Source organism: Zingiber officinale, chromosome 7B (assembly GCF_018446385.1).
Source record: "Zingiber officinale cultivar Zhangliang chromosome 7B, Zo_v1.1, whole genome shotgun sequence".
NCBI classification, from domain to species: Eukaryota; Viridiplantae; Streptophyta; class Magnoliopsida; order Zingiberales; family Zingiberaceae; genus Zingiber; species Zingiber officinale.
This window is the reverse complement of record NC_055999.1, coordinates 54,043,738-54,061,001: the sequence shown is the minus strand read 5'-3', so window position 1 is coordinate 54,061,001 and position 17,264 is coordinate 54,043,738. Positions and strand designations below refer to the sequence as shown.

The window sequence follows — 17,264 nt, the reverse complement described above, 5'->3', positions numbered from 1 at the left end:
ACAAAAGATAAAAAGACTTATCTACCCTTGCTTCTCACAACAAGTCGAATATTTTTTATTTTCAATAGAATTAAGGCTAGTATCTTTTATTTTTAGTAAGAATAATTTTTTTTTATTCAGTGTTTTCTTCCTTCGTCGGGAAGGAATGTCACTAGTTGTATTTAAATTGTTGGAATAATGTAATAAAGATTATGATTGAGTTTACAAAAGGAAATCAAACCCCTAGATTGAGAGGTTATCTAATCCCAACGAACCTTAAATACTCCTTACTACCATAGGCCGTCAACGTCATAAAACCAAGAAAATAAAGATTAATTCCGCTGATCAGCCGATAAACTGTCCCATTACGCAATCCATATCCAAGGGTCATAACAAATTGATACGTGATCCATATTCAAGGGTCATAACAAATTGGTATCAGAGCTCGTTGTAATGGGTGACTCACAAGCATTTCAATACTACTTTGATGCTTTTCTCAAAATTTACCAGGAGGACAAAGTTGCCGATATAAAATGACAATAGCTTATCCACGTTGAGGAATTGTTCAAAGACTTCTCTAAAATACTCTCGCATAATAACCATCGAGGCGAAGGGAGCAGCAACCATCTTGACCCAAAGGGCACCGCTCGAAAGGGTACCGTGGCTATGAGGAGGGATCCTCATATATACCACAGTATTTGAAACTGGATTTCCCACGTTATGATGGTCAACCTGATTCTTTGGGATGACTTAATAGATGTGACCATTTTTTTCGCCATCAACGCATTCCGGAGGAAGAAAATGTTCGCCTAACCTGTTTCCATCTTGAGGGAGATGGCCAATTATGGTTCATCGAACTAGAATGTGATTGACATCATATTCAATGGGAGGAATTTAAGGATCTGTGTAATATGAGATTTGAGCCACATATTCGCAACAACAAATTGTGCGAGCTTGCCAAACCTCAATAATCAGGATCCGTGGAAGACTACTACTAGTGAAAGATAAAAAAATTAAATATAATATAATTTCTAATTATATAAAATATAATACTAATGAATTAAATTATTCTATATATAAATTTGGTTTAATTGTAAACCGATCAAAATAAATCCATATTAAATTAATCCTAAATCGACTTTTACTCAATAAATATCAAATATTTCATGAGATAATATCAAAATTTAAACTCAACATTTGACAATTCAAATATAACTCAATAATAAACACCTATAGCGATCTAATATTAATTAAAGTATTTTTTAATTAATATAATTTATATTTAAAAAAGTATTGCAACTTTATCGATACGATATCAAAATCATATTGTAACTTAAATTCTAGCACGGTTCAAAATTTTAAACCTTGAATAAAGCTGAACTATTTAAAATAGAATAGATCCATTAAAAAAATCAGTTTAGAATTTGAAATACTATTTTTATTTAATTTCATAAGTGGCTAAATATTTCTTATAATTTATTTCTACTTGACCAATACTATAGTTCACATTAGTTATATAGTTCTTTGAATCGATTATTCTTGAGATCCGACCCATGAAAGTTTTCCATCAGTTATCAGGGTAAATCGGGAGGTGCTCGTGGTAATCTATCAAGATGATCCACTTTCACCCATTATCTATTGGACGAAAAATCCCCTGCAATTCACTGCAGTTGAGTCTCGACCCTTAGATTCTTGGGATCCGAACTTGGAGGTCTATCCACCACGCCATAACCCTAGCGGCCACTCGACCAATACTAGCACACTAGTCTATGTTTAATAGACTAATTATTATAAAGCCTATTAAAGAGTGTCATATATATGAAAAATATTCTTTCTTATGAAATCATCGGCTAAGACACATCTCCATGAGATCATTGACTGAGACATTGGTCTTATTTGCGCTACTACGCTATCTTTTAGATTTCAACTAATAAAGATTGATAAAGTGTTGTAAACAAAAATGAGATTTGGATTTTAACAACTAATTTGGGAAGGGAGAATTGATTGCAAGAGACTAAGTTTTCGATAATTTTACTCTAACATGTAATGTTAGTGAGATAGATGGAGTAAAAGCCTGATACCATAAATAATTGATAATTGTATCTTAAATGATACAAACAATATGCTAAATAACATATAAAAAATGAAAAATGATGGTGATATTGGAAACATGACAGAATTTCATCATGAGGTAGAAGAGAAGAGAGAAAGATTTAAGAAGAAGATGGTAAAAGACATATTTTAAATCTTTCATCTAAGGATTAAACTACTGTTCTTATAATTCTAGTAGTACAATTTTGATACTATGTGTGTCAATACTTAACACATTTTAACCTGCATTAAATAATGTCATGGTTAACTCAAATAAATTTTAATCCTATAATCTCTTTCTACTTAATTTGCTTACTCCAAATATAAGCCTAGTAAGACCGCAATTGCATTAAAATTACAGTTTTTTTACTGAACCACGTAGTTAAGTTTCCTAAATATCCAAATTACGTACCCAACTTTCAAAATGATCAACTCATGTACCTATACCAAGTGTACCCCTCCTTATTTACCCCAATCAATTGCTACTATGATAATTTTTTTTTAAATAGACAATTTTTTTTTAAAGATCTATTCATATTAAAAAATTTTTACTCTCAATATATTTTGTCAAATTGATGTTTTTATGGATATAATCAGGAGAATTAGACGAACATATAGAACCTAATTTTATGTCATTCCGAGCTCTCTAGGTCCATCAGCTAAGAGCTCGGAATAACATGGAACTAGGTCTTATGTGTTCGTCTAGTTCTCCTAATTATATCTATGCCCTCAAATATCAATTTGATATAATATATTGAAAGTAGTGAATTTTTAAATACGAATTGAATTTTTAATCATTTTTTTAAAAAATATACTTTTTACGGCAATCGATTAAAATTACTGTTCATGATTATAGAAATAACTTTAATCGATTGCTAAAAAAATCCGATTTGAATTAAAAAAATCATTGCTCCCAATATAGTGTGCTAAATTGATGTTTGAGGGTATGAATATAATCAGAAGAACTAGACGAACACATAAGACCTGGTTTGAGCTCTCTAGGTCCATTCAATTTAGGCCGAAATTGACAAAAAATGGTTAATGATTTAGAGAGCTTAGAATGATATGAAACCAGGTCCTCTACGTTTGTCTAATTCTCTTGATTATATTAATTCTCTCAAATATTAATTTGGCACAATATATCGAGAGCAGTGATTTTTTTTTAATACGAATTGGATTTTTCAGACACATTCTTGTTAAAAAAATCAACGCTCGATATATTATACCAAATTGATATTTGAGGGCATGGATATAATCAAGTTAACTAAATGAACACATAGAACCTAATTTCATGTCATTTCGAACTCTAGGTCCATTGGCCAGTTTTAATCAGTTCCGGCCAAAATCTGTTGGTGGGCGTATAGAGCTCAGAATGATATGGAACCAGGTCCTATGTGTTTATTTAGTTCTTATGATTATATCTATACATTCAAACATTAATTTGACATAATATATAGAGAGCAGTGGCGTAACGGTAAAATTGTTACCATGTGACCAAAAGGTCACGGGTTCGAATCCGGGAAACAACCTCTTGCAAAAAGCAGGGTAAGGCTGCGTACAATGGATCCTTCCTCGGGACCCCGCATGACAGGAGTTTCGTGCACTGGGCTGCCCTTTATATAGAGCAGTGGTTTTTTTAACATGAATTAGATATTTTGGACACATTTGTGTTAAAAAAATCATTACGCCCAATATAGTGTGCCAAATTGTTGTTTGAGGGCATTGCATATAATCTAGAGAACTAGAGAAACATATAGAATCTGGTTCTATGTCATTCCATCAGCCGATTTTGATCGATTTTGATCAAAATCAATAGATGAACCTAGAAAGTTTAGAATGATATGAAATAGGTTCTATGTGTTCGTCTAGTTTTTCTAATTATATCTATACCACCAAATATCAATTTGACACACTATATTGAGAGCATTGATTTTTGAACATAGATGTGTTCGAAAAATCTAATTCATGTTAAAAAAATCACCGCTCTCAATATATTGTGCCAAATTTATATTTGAGAGCATGAATATAATAAAGGATAGAACACATACGACTTAGTTAGATGTCATTCTGACTGATGGACCTAGAGAGCTCGGAATGACATGTAACCATGTTCTATATGTTCGTCTAATTCTCCTGATTGTATCCATGCTCTCAAACATAAATTTGACATAATATATTGAGAGCAGTGATTTTGATTGATAGACCTAGAGAGCTCGAAATGACATTAACCAGGTCCTATATATTCGTCTGGTTCTCCTGATTATATCCATGCCCCTAAACATAAATTCGACACAATATATTGAGAGTAGTGATTTTTTTTTTTTTTTGAGTATAAATAGGTTTTTTTTTTAAAAAAAAATCTGTCTATTTAAAAAAATAAAAAATAAAAAAAATTACCCTAGTGTAGCAATCGATTGGGGTAAATGAGGAGGGGCAAATGGGGATAGGGTATGTGATTTGATCATTTTGAAAGTTGGATGCGTGATTTGGGTATTTAAGGAAACTTAGCTTCGTGGTTTGGTAAAAAGTTGTTAAAATTATACAACAACAAATTATAAAAAATATAAGCACATCTAACTAGTTAACTACATTCATCTTGGCGAAGATGATTTAGCAGTTCTGCAGATCTTGTTGGGATAGAGCTGATGAAGTGTGGATGGGAGGATCTTAGTGAGGTGAAAGATCTCATGTCTTGGAGAAATGCCTTGGTGAAATTAGTGGGAAACTCTATAAGACAAGCCATACAAAAGTTGTAGGAGTAGAGCACGACAATAGCATTTTGGTGATACAAATGAAGACACAAACGATGTAGAGCTGCTAGATCTGGTAGTCACATAGTCGCACTTGCAACACATCATTTTTCTTTTTTTGACCTTCAGCTTAACTTTGGGGATTTGTTAATCCTAATTTAGAGGAGTGAACAAATAAAGGAGGGCATGGAGCATGGGAGGGAGTGGAGGCAGGAGCAGAGAGGTGAGGATGATGAAGATTTGAAATAACCCGCAGCCTTAGTTTGTATGTTGAGAGAAAAGGAGGGATGGAGATGAGAGTATAGGGGAGGAAGGAAGCACTTCCACATGAAAATAACAGCATACACTAAGGGGATTGAGGAAGAAACCCTAATTTAGGATTGGTGTTCTTTGGTACCATGTTGAGAGGGATACAACTATATTGTATTTGATTAAAGGATAATGATTAGCCCCCTCCTATACATAAGCTTTGACATAATACCAAAATGATAAGGATCCCATATGACACCAATTCTGTTCCCATATACTTATTAACTCTATGATATGGCATGGTTGTTTTCTGTTTTAGTATTATTTCTAAACAATTCACTCTTGATTTACTGCAGCGAACCTTAGGCTCCTACTACAGGTTCTATTACCTGGAAACCTGGTTATAAATCAAAGTCAATGTTAAAGTTAATCTAATGGTTTCCTTGTTCTCCAAGATGTCAAGGACTAATGAACAGATGAAGCTGAATCATCAGTACCTATAATCATGATGACTAACTACGATACATTTTATGAGAGTGAGAGTTTTCCTATCTACTCTGCTTTGATATCTTAATTAATCATCTTGATTTTGTGGTTCTTAGGGGGAGTAAGAAGTGGGGTCTTTGGTGATAGTGTTTACCTGATGTAACACTGTTTTGAATTTTCTGGAAGGAAATGATTCTGTATAGCGTGTAACATGCAGCATCTTGTATTCCTTATTACATGAGTCCATTGGATTACGTTCTCAAACATACAAAATTCTTCATACACTTTCTTAGTTCCTGCTTTTTCATTACTGTAACTCGTGTTTTATGTGGCAAAAGACGATTCGCTCGCCCCCAGCGCCCCCGTACAGTCATAGAAATGGGTGATTCACTAGGTTGCCCATTTCTTATTAATTTAATTTATAGAAATGAGTATAATACAGATCATAGAAATTTCTTGTTCAGCCATATTCAGCCATATAGCATCATCTCACCCACAACAGTATATGCTTTTTTTTAATGTTTCTATGACTATATATATAACATTGTGTGTGACCTACAAGAACAAGTTGTGAGTTGGAACTATTTGGAGCTGGGTACGTGGATTCTATCTTGCAATTTAACTCTAAGATTATATCAAGAGTAATACCTAGGGCTTGTAAATAAATTTTTTAAAATTATTTGTTGCTTCTATTCTTCACAATCTGACTCTAATTGATTCTAATGCATCCATACAATCATAAGCTTGAACATATTTTCTTCCATTTTACATTTCTTGGAGCCACATCTGTATGCTCTCAAATAGTAACAATTTATTTTCTTTTTTCAATTGCTTAAACCTTCAACTTGATATATTGTGGCAATTGTTTAGAAATTTTCATGGATATCTATTAAGCTTTGTAACATGAACATGAGTAGTATTTATCAATTTATTTGCTTGTGTTCTTTATTGTCTTTATATTAAACTAAAAATTGTTTTATAGTTAGCAAATGCTCTTGAAAAGTTAATACTTTGTGTGTCAGTTCAAATACAGTTATATATTTAATTTTGAGATGCTATATGTCTGTTGTCTAATAGGTTAATGGAAATCATGAAACAATGAATATAGAGGGTGATTTCAGATATGTTGATCTAGGAGCATTTGATGAGTGTATAGACTTTGTAGACTACTTGGATGAATATGAAGGCAACTGGGATGATGCCTTTATCGGTTGGAACAGCGCTACTAACCAGTGGAAAGAGAGAAGGATATCCGGTAGTCTTTGGACCCCTTGGAATTTTGTAAAGGTATATACAAGTAGTTTCTTTAAGAAAAGTATGTGCTTGCTTGTATTACATGAACTTGAATCCATTAAAATCTAATAATTTTTAATTAGTTGGATGCTTTTTAATGTTTGTAGTAAATTTTGTACTCTTTTTGATTCATAAATCTAATTATCATAAATATAAGTAGATGGACTCTTATGACTTCATGAATCCACACAGGTGTCTTCCTATATGTAGTAATGCACATACTTGTAAGCAAACACCTGAACATTTACGAATAACATTGTCCATATATTTCTGTACTTTGTTAAAACTTCTTTTATACTAAATTTGATACTTACTAATGGATTGAAGTGCTTAGCATGAATTTTTATATGCCCTTAAGGTTTATAAGAAACAACATGGACTGTGGTATTACATAGATTAAAATGTTGGATAACCAAGAAACAACAAGGACGAAAATAAGAAGGAATAAGAAAGAGATGGTTTTGTGAAATTACTAGGAAAGTGAAAAAAAAAATACTACTATCTTAGAATAATCAGGAGTAATTTTCTAAGGGTGTGTTTATTACAAGGGAAGGAATACTGATGGAAATAAGGTGACAAAAAATCTTTTGGCAGTACTTTTTCTTTGTTTCTTATAGGGGAAAAAGGGAGGAAAAAATGATTAGAGTTTGTTTGTTCAATTGTCTCTATATTGCTTTCATTCAAGTGAAAATTCACTTTTAGCTCAAATTCTATCTTATTTTTTTCTTTTCAAATCTATTTTTGACATATATATATAAATTTTTTACATAAACTTTTCTCTCAAGGAAACAAAAACTAGGAAAATATTTCCAAATTGTTTTCCAATGAGATTTCTCCCTACTATTTTTCTTTTCCTAAATGTTTCCTTCTCTAGTTGGTAACTCGGCGTAATAGATGGTAAAGTGGGAAAACACAAATTAAGTTGATATGGGCATGTTCAAGTAAAATGATGAATTCTCTAGTTAGGTAAGTTGTAAGGATTAGAGGAAGACTAAAGAAAACTAATGAAATACAAATGAAATAATAGATTAGAAATTAATAGTTACGTAGTATTGCACAAATTTTAATATAAGGATAACAATCATGTAGTTGAATACTAAGTGGATATGATGAGTTGTGTTAGATCTAAATTTTATCTCTACTTTGGTTCTTTTTATAGTAGTCATAATTTTCCAAGTGGCCATGATAAGTTGTGTTAGATGGAATTTTTTCTATACTTTGGTTTTTTTATAGTAGTCATCAAAATACTCCAATCTCTATAAAGTTTGTGATTCATAGTTAATTAACTTAATTTGACTGAAAAGGTGAGTAATGTAGATAGATCTCTTTCATCCCTAATATCACAAAGCATGTCATTGTAATATTATGCTAGGGTTTGTTAATAGTAATATTAATAATTGATTATAAAATTATACATGCACAAAAGTTGTAGTGATAGGTTATAGAATTTTGTTTCCATGTTGTCGATAGAAAGTAGCGGAACAACAACAACCACAACCAAGCATTTATCCTGATTCTGTCTGAAAGCGATGAGATGGGACGCTGGCTCCGATGAATGATTGTTCCGCGAATAAGAAGCTTCTCGAGATCTGAAGGGAATTCTTCAATGATCTTGCCCACAGTTAGACGAGCCAACAAAGTGTTAGTGACCTAAGTACAGGGTGGGAATCTCTGGCTAGACCCTTCTACGTTTAAGTCAGTCTCCTCTCTTGGAAAGTGGAAGAAAAACAGTAACGGAAACTGTAGGAAAGTAGGGCTTCAGATGCAAATGTTGGTGTTTTACCTTGCCAGTGGAGAGGATTCTCTTTTTTATACTACCTCACATAACCTACGTGATCTTCCGAGGAATTTTTTTCTATTCCAGATGTACCTCCTTTGTCGTTTATAACTTGGGCCCTTGATGAAATATTCAAAAGGTGTATCGCTGTAACTGAAGAGGCTTTGAGAGAATATTTCCCGACAAGTTCGCCAGGATGTCATAAAGTTATCGACTATCTGCTAAATATATTTCAACCAGTCATTAAGTCGATCATATATTGAGAATATCTTTTGTTAAATATATCTCGGCCGGTCGTTAAGCCGGTCGCATATTGAGCATACCTTCTGTTGAAAATATATCCCGACCGCTTATTAAACCGGTCATATATTGAGCATACCTTTTGTTGAGAATATATCTCGGCCGACATTAAGCCGGTCGTATATTGAGCATACTTTCTGTTGAGAATATATCCCGGCCGATCGTTAAGCCGGTCGTACAATGAGAATACCTTCGAATATATGCTGGCCGGTCGTTAAGTCGGTTGTATGCTAAAAGTTTTATAAGGCTGAGTACCTTTAAGCTCAATCAGACTTTGCTCGGTCGAGCGCACACAAATACCCTTATGCTCGTTGGCCTTCACTCGGCCGATCCTATGTTATAAGCTTTGTAAGGCTGAACACCTTTAAGCTCGATCGGGCTCTGCCCAGTCGAGCACACACAAGCACCCTTATGCTCGTTCGACCTTCGCTTGTCCGATCATATGTTAGAAGCTTTATAAGGCTAAGTGCCTTGAAGCTCGATCGGGCTTTGCCCGGTTGAGCGTACACAAACAAGCTTATGTTCGTTCAGCCTTATTTGAGCATTCTGCTCAAAGAACGCTCGGGCGCGCTTTCATAACTTTGATGTAGGGCAACCAATCAGGACCAATTAGCAAACATCACCTTATCCTAACCTTGATCACCACTTCACCTTAACTTTGATATCCTTGTCATTTCCTGAATCCGTTCGTCATAATCTGTATCACTAGCTTTCCTCTCAAGTCTAGTCGAAGGAGGTGTAGCCAACTGACTGGACTCAAGTTCTAGTCTTGCTTACTCCTCATTTGTGACTTACTTTAGAAGAGTTAACTTTCCCATTCTCCCTTTTAAAAGAGAATGACACCATTTTAAGGTTGATGAGGGACAATCACTTGTATTTCAACGAGCTAATCAATGAATTTCAAATTTAACAACTTTGCTGTTTCATTCCTACCTACTTATTTTTCTTTGATATTAGGATTTTTTTTTACGATTCGTGTTCTCGATCGTACCTTAGGCGTCTAGCAATTTGTGCCTTAGGCACTTAGTGACTTCTTCGAAAAACAGTTCTCGTTTCACTAGGTCGAGTACCGAGGATATGTGAAAAGGTATTTTTGGCTGCTAAAAGGTCTCGCTTGTCATGTCTTTCATAAATGTCTTTTCCTGGATGATTGCCACGTGTCCCTTCCACTCATTCTTCATGACGACTGCTGACATCCCCCTCCTTGAAAGCACAATGGCACACTCGTTTAACCTTGCGAATCAACGACCCTCCTTATATGGGCCCTTTCAATCTAACAGTGATGCTTACACTACTCCCTACTCCATATAAAACCCTAACCAACACCGACTCTTCACATATCGCTTCTCATCTTCTCCCATCTGCTCTTTCCAGTGACCTTTCTTCCTCTGCACTTCCTCTTTCCTGACTTCTAGGGGACCTAGTAAGTTGCTCGTCTTTTGGATTATATCTTATCATGGCCTAGGAATCCTTTATTCCGTGGTATGCTTCTACTGCTTCCAGCTTTGATGCTTCCGACCGAGCTCACTTCCATTCCAAATATGGCATACCCCATAGCTATCAAATTCTCCTTCCTTCTTCGGATGAACGCCCCCATTCTCCTCCCGATGATCACCTCACATTCTTTTATGACCAAGTGGTAGCGGACTTGCGCTTTCCTATCCACCCTTTCTTTTCCGAAGTAAGCCAAAACTTTCACATTCTGCTACAACAATTCGTCCCAAACGATTTTCGATATATGTGCCGGATGTACATGCTATTCCGTTTGTTTGGCATTCCCCCTACTCCCTGCAACCTATATCTGTTTGTCTATCCCAAAAAATCTGAACCTGGAACCTTCCTTTTCCAATCTTGACCAACGACAATCTTCTTTGAAGACATGCCCTCTTATATTAAAAGTTGCAAATCCCATTTTTCTTTATGAAAATGCCCGATTCCGCCACTTGGTCCATCGCTTAGCAATCTTCCTTTCCTCCTTTTCCAAATCCTACCCGGCTATCTTTGTTTCTTATCTCCCTAAACTGAGCGGCCAACGATTCAAAATTAATCAATGGCCACAGGACGACTTTTTGTATCTTTTTGGCTTAAGTCCTGTCCAAAAGAGGCTACCCTGCTCTTTTGGTAAGTTTGGATAAGTTAATCCTTATGTTATCACTAATTGAAATGTTTTCTGTTTTTGTGCAGTGGGCGCCGTTTTAAAATCTCTAGTTACTAAAAGGATTGCCCTTTTTAAAGAGGAGCTTTGTGCCAAAGAACAAGAACTATTAGCCGAGCGGGGCTTACCCCCGGCCACTAGTTCTAGTCAAGCGGTCGAAACCAGTGCTACCACTACTTCAGAAGAGCTTGCCCTTGCTTCTCCACCTCCCTCAGAGGATGCTCCCTCGGAACCAGAGGTGCCTCTGAAGAGGAAACATAAGGGGCGAAAACTTACTCTCGCTCCTTCCCCTAAAAGACGAGCAACATCTATCCAGGAGGATGATGCCCCTGAAGAAGGGTCAGAGCAATCTCCAGAACCTACCTTGTCAGCTCTTTATCCTACCCTTACACTGTCTAGTCCCATGCAAACTAGGGAAGGCCCCTCATTGCTGAGCGATCCTCCAAGCTCTAGCCTTTTACCTTCTTCTCAAGGAAAATCTGGTGGCACTGTGCCAGAAGAGCTCGACCAATCCCTTATGCTTTTCTGTTTACCCTCTACTCCAAGCCCAATTTCCCTCGATTATCTTCCTTCTGTTACTTTTTCCCCTTTTGTTAGGAGGAAACTTGGTAAATGCTTGGGCAGGGGCCAAAAATGCTGACTTGTTGTATCTTTTTGGCTTAAGTCCTGTCCAAAAGAGGTTACCTTGCTCTTTTGGTAAGTTTGGATAAGTTAATCCTTATGTTATCACTAATTGAAATGTTTTCTGTTTTTGTGCAGTGGACGCCGTTTTAAAATCTCTAGTTACTAAAAGGATTGCCCTTTTTAAGGAGGAGCTTCGTGCCAAAGAACAAGAACTATTGGCCGAGCGGGGTTTACCCCCGGCCACTAGTTCTAGTCAAGCGGCCGGAACTAGTGCTACCACTACTTCAGAAGAGCTTGCCCTTGCTTCTCCACCTCCCTTAGAGGATGCTCCCCCGGAACCAGAGGTGCCTCTGAAGAGGAAACATAAGGGGCGAAAACTTACTCTCGCTCTTTCCCCTAAAAGACAAGCAACATCTATCCAGGAGGATGATGCCCCTGAAGAAGGGCGAGAGTAATCTCTAGAACCTGCCTTGTCAGCTCTTTATCCTACCCTTACACTATCTAATCCCATGCAAACTGGGGAAGGCCCCTCATTGCTAAGTGATCCTCCAACCTTTAGCCTTTTACCTTTTTCTCAAGGAAAATCTGGTGATACTGTGCCAGAAGAGTTCGGCCAATCCTCTATACTTTTCTGTTTATCCTCTACTCCAAGCCCAATTTCCCCCGATTATCTTCCTCCTATTACTTTTTCCCCTTTTGTTAGGAGGAAGCTTGGTAAGTGCTTGGGCAGCTGTTTAAGTGAGAATAGGCTCCAAGGAGTTTTGTGGTATCGCCGGTTACTAGAGAAGTGGTGGAGAAATATCTTCCGGAAATCCGTGAAGCGGCGGATAGAATTATTTGGCAATTGCTTGAACCATCGTTGGGCTGATCCGCTGAATGTGGCGAGGAACATTCGGCATTTATACCATCCGTTAATTGTTGAAGAAGGGCGACGTGCTCAAATTTGAGAAGATGATCCTCTAGGTCGGTAGTTCCTGAATATTCTCCTATATTTAGGTTCTGATAACGTTTGGGCAACGGATCATGCAACACTCTTTGAGAAAATGGAGTAGTCACTCGCTCAGGGAAACTATCACTGGCCATCACTTTTCCTCGCACAGGTACCTCTCCAAAAGACTCCTGAGGTATTATTCCTTGGCTCAACTGTTCTAATAGTGTGCGAAAAAGAACTCGGGGGTGTCGAGTTGGTGAGAGAGGCATAGGAGGCAAGTGAGCAAGGCCCTCCTCCTGAACTCCTCTTTCCCTTTGATGAGCGGTCGTTGATGCTTCCGGATTTGGTGGTGGCAACATATCACCAATGTTGGTTTGTTGTTGTTGTTGGAATAGTTTCTGCGCCTTGGCGTAGATGAGCAACTCCAGATCTTCTTGTGTTAAAGTTATGGTATTGAGTTTTCCAGCTTCTTCCATCGGGCTTTGATGACCAAGCTAAGGTTAAGGCTTTTGATGACCGGTTATTAAGCTGGTCGTATGCTAAAAGTGTTATAAGGCTGAGTACCTTTAAGCTCGATCGGGCTTTGCCCGGCCGAGCGCACACAAGCAACCTTATGCTCGTTCGGTCTTCGCTTGGCTAATCGTATGCTAGAAGCTTTGTAAGGCTGAGTACCTTTAAGCTCGATCGGGCGTTGCCCGGTTGAGCGCACAACCCTTATGCTCGTTCGGCCTTCGCTCGACCGATCATATGCTAGAAGCTTTGTTAGGTTGAGCACCTTTAAGCTTAATCAGACTCTGCTCGGTCGAGCACACACAAGCACCCTTATGCTCGTTTGGCTTTCGCTCGACCGATTGTATGCTAGAAGCTTTGTAAAGTTGAATGCCTTATATGAGCGATGGTAGCTTTCTATATAATAGGCATTGACTTGACTAGAAAATCAACCAACATTTCATGGTCAAAGTCAACATTTTAGTCAATTGATCTCTCTTTCGACTTACCTATATAATTGATGAAATTTTGATCTGATTTAATTTTATGCAAAATCTAGTGAACTAATATAAGATTAGCAATCGATCGATCACAAAGTCAATAATAAATTCGATGAAAAGAATTTAGTCGAAGATAAAATCAACAATAGTTGACTTATGGATAAAATATAATCGACCGTTTGATACAAGCTATCTAGTTCATGGTATAAAATACCATGCCGATCGACATAGGTTGAATTTTCCATTCTGTCTGTTGATATGCACTAGCATGGCCTCGTGAGGTCGTAGAGGAAGTCGTGCACTCGGACATCAAAAGATTGTGACTATCTTTGTTTTTAATTTTTAATTTTTAATTTTATTTATTATTTATTTTTAAGACATTTAATTCAAATCCTTTCTCCCTTAATTTTTTTCCCTTCTTTTTCTCCTTCTTGATTCATTAATTCTTTTTCCTTCTTCATCTTCCTTCTTCATCGTTAATTTTTTCCCTTGTTCATTCGTCCACGAGGGTATAGAGAGGAAAAGAATCTCTTTACCTCATTAATGTGGTTAATTTTTTCCATCCACTCGTCCACGAGATAAATATAGAAAAAAAATCTCTCTTAGAGAATGATTAATTTTTTCCCTTCCATTTATCCACCAAGAAAAATAAACCTCTTTAAGTTGGAGGGAATATATTGTTAGACAAAATAAAAAATTTAACTATAATATAATTTCTAACCTTATAAAATATACTACTATGAATTAAATTTTATATATATAAATTTGTCTTAATTTTAAACCGACCAAACTAAATCCAAATTAAATCCAATTTAAACCTACTTGATCTTGCCATGTTTAGTTGGTGGATTTTAGCTAACCCTAAATTGACTTTTATTCAATAAGCAATAAACATTTTACGAGATAATATGAACTCAACATTTAACCTATCAAATATAACTTAATAGTAACCAACTATAACAATCAAATATTAATAAAAATATTTAATATATTTATATTTAAAAAGTACTAAAATTATATCGGCACGACATGATACCGAAATCGTATTGTTTAGGTCATAAATTAAAATTTTGGCATGACTCGAAATTTTAAACCTGGATCTAGTTGATTTAATCAATTGATGACGTGTCCAAGTGCTATGGTACCAAAAAGGATTCGGTCTCAGAATTTATAAAGACCAGTTGATTGATGGTAAGCAATTAATGACACAAATCAACAGATTGAAAGGTTCAGATCCAAATGAAGTGGTTGGCATAGTAGGAATATGTTGACGGGTGAGCTACATGTAGTCTATCGATGAAGACAACTGATAGACAAGGAATAATTGACTAATGCTAGATAAGAGCCAAATAATCAACGTTGTGGATGATGACCAAAAGCGCCGAACCAATCTACAGATGTGTCATGACTAGTTGATTGATGGATACTAGTCAACATCTTTAAAAGGGGACTTGAGGCAGCTCTACTAGTATATCAACAATCCATATAACATATTTTTCTATAGTTTGGTACATTTGTTTTAGTTATATCATTTAATGTATATCGGGTATTCTACTGCTTATACTTGTATACTGAGATTTTTGATATTATTTTTGTTTGATTTTTGAAAAATATTTTTGTTGTAAAAACTAATTTTTGTATAGGTTTCTTCATCTTTGAAAGATTTCCAAAATGATAAATTTAGTGGAATTCCGAGGAGTGACTCGCCGAACGAGTCATGGATCATGGAGTATGAACTTGGGGGACGTTAAATATTTGTGTTCTTGTTGTCTGTCTACTTTACTTTATTATGCATTTATTCAACAAATATTTTGAAAACAAAATTATTTAAACTTTAATTCAAACTATGAAAGCATTTTAAATGTAGTTTTCTACTGTAAACATAAGATCTTTTCAAAATAGCGCTTTGAAACTACTGAGTTAAAATTACTTACAAATAAAAAATGTTGTCACCTCCCCCTCCCCTCTAGCTTCTTGTCACAAAATAGCGTTATCTTTGATCGTACATTAACTTCTTTTCAACCAATATATCTTTGGTTCATGTAGCATGTTTATGTATTTTACAAAGGTGAAATAACTTTTCAATGTAATTTTTCTCCAATATGCATCACTAGAAAGGTTGAATCTTGAAATTAGTGAATTTCAAGGACAAAGTTTTTGAAGATTTTAGCCTTGGCAAAAGCATCCAAAACATTTGCTGCTGATGGTTATGGACTTTTTCTTTCTATTCTGATTTATTTAGTAGTAGTAGATGGCACCAGAAGCTATTTCTCTTTTATACTTGTGTCTTTTAATTAATACATAAGTAGCCTAAATTAGTTGGAGATTTTGTGGTTCTGATTTTTGCGAGTTGAGAATACTTAAGCTTAATTAGTAAACCATGTTAGAGTATTTTAGCAGTGTAGTTACCTTGATACTTATTTATAAACTTATTTTGTTAAAAAAGATGCAAATTCATTGCCAAGGTGACTCTATAAATACTTTGATTTGAGAAACCAAATTACCATGGAGTTCTTCAAATAATATGTTTTCCGATTGGCTGTTAGATTTTCAATTTTTCATTTGATTATGCTTGCTTGACCCTTCCAAATTCACATTTTTGGGGAGGAATCATTTGGATGTTGAGAAGTAACTCATACAAGTTTGAATACAATATCACATGGAATCTCTGCCTCTGATCAAATTTGTTATAGATCAATGTGGACATAAATTCTTTAGAATTATGGAACAAATCCACTGTGTTCATTCCAATGAGGGAGTTTAAGGGGTTAAGCTGGAGATTATTTTGTTAACTTGAATTCAAGTTGCATGGAGTAGCACCTAAGTGATGAAGACGACATTTGATCTCCCTTACTAATACCATAATGATCGAATACATATTTGTTTCAATTCCAATAAGTTTAGGATAATAAGAAATTTAACTGGAATACTAAAATGATCAGCATTTCTAATCATTAATATATTGGTTTCTTTATCTATTTGGATGGATCTTTGATCATGCATTGTGAACAATTTTCCTATACTTTTTTTCACCTCTAAATTTTTCTTCATTATGCTGACAGATTTCTAAAAATATTAGGACAGAAGCAGCAGGGTGTTATTGCTAGATCTTCACTTTTGAGGCCGGGTGGTCCTTTGGCATGTGAGCTTGCGCGCCATGCTGTGGTTCTTAAAATTGATGATTGGATCTTTTGTCATGGAGGCCTTCTTCCTCATCATGGTAAATTTCTGATATGTACTTATGAATCTTGATGTTTAAGTAATTAATGAATTTCTGCTTAACTTCTTGAAATGGACTGATCAAAGGCTGGATATCAACGATATGACTATTCTGTGCTATGTACAAAATCTTTTTATGATTTCATGCCTTCTAGTTGTGGTTGTAGCTTTTCTTAGGTTGGTTGTGAAGGTTTTAGAACTTGATCCTCACCCATCTCATTTATATCTCATAGTAGTACAATTACTTCTACATATCCTCAATGCATTGTTAGTATTCTACAAAGATCTTCTTGTAGTTGCAACTTACTAGAAATTCTACTGTGTACTTGTTTAAATTTCCTAGATGTTATGCTGTATGCAAGATAAATATACTTTCGTAGAACAGCGTGTAGTTCAATTTTACATATATGCCATACTGTGG

The 17,264-nt window shown here is 35.5% G+C and overlaps 1 protein-coding gene across 14 annotated transcripts in view; it reads left to right on the top strand.

The window, feature by feature from the left end:
* The window catches only part of LOC122005748 (shewanella-like protein phosphatase 1), a 50,329-nt gene that overhangs the window by 14,096 nt on the left and 18,969 nt on the right, over positions 1–17,264 (top strand). For all 14 annotated transcript variants that reach the window (XR_006118489.1, XR_006118485.1, XR_006118488.1 and 11 more), the window contains 2 exons: positions 6,633–6,842; positions 16,709–16,844. Coding sequence is in view for 2 of the 14 variants with exons in the window: in XM_042560929.1 (XP_042416863.1) it covers positions 6,633–6,842; positions 16,709–16,844 (346 nt within the window). In the remaining 12 variants the exon portion in view is untranslated. The remainder of the gene's footprint in view (positions 1–6,632; positions 6,843–16,708; positions 16,845–17,264) is intronic.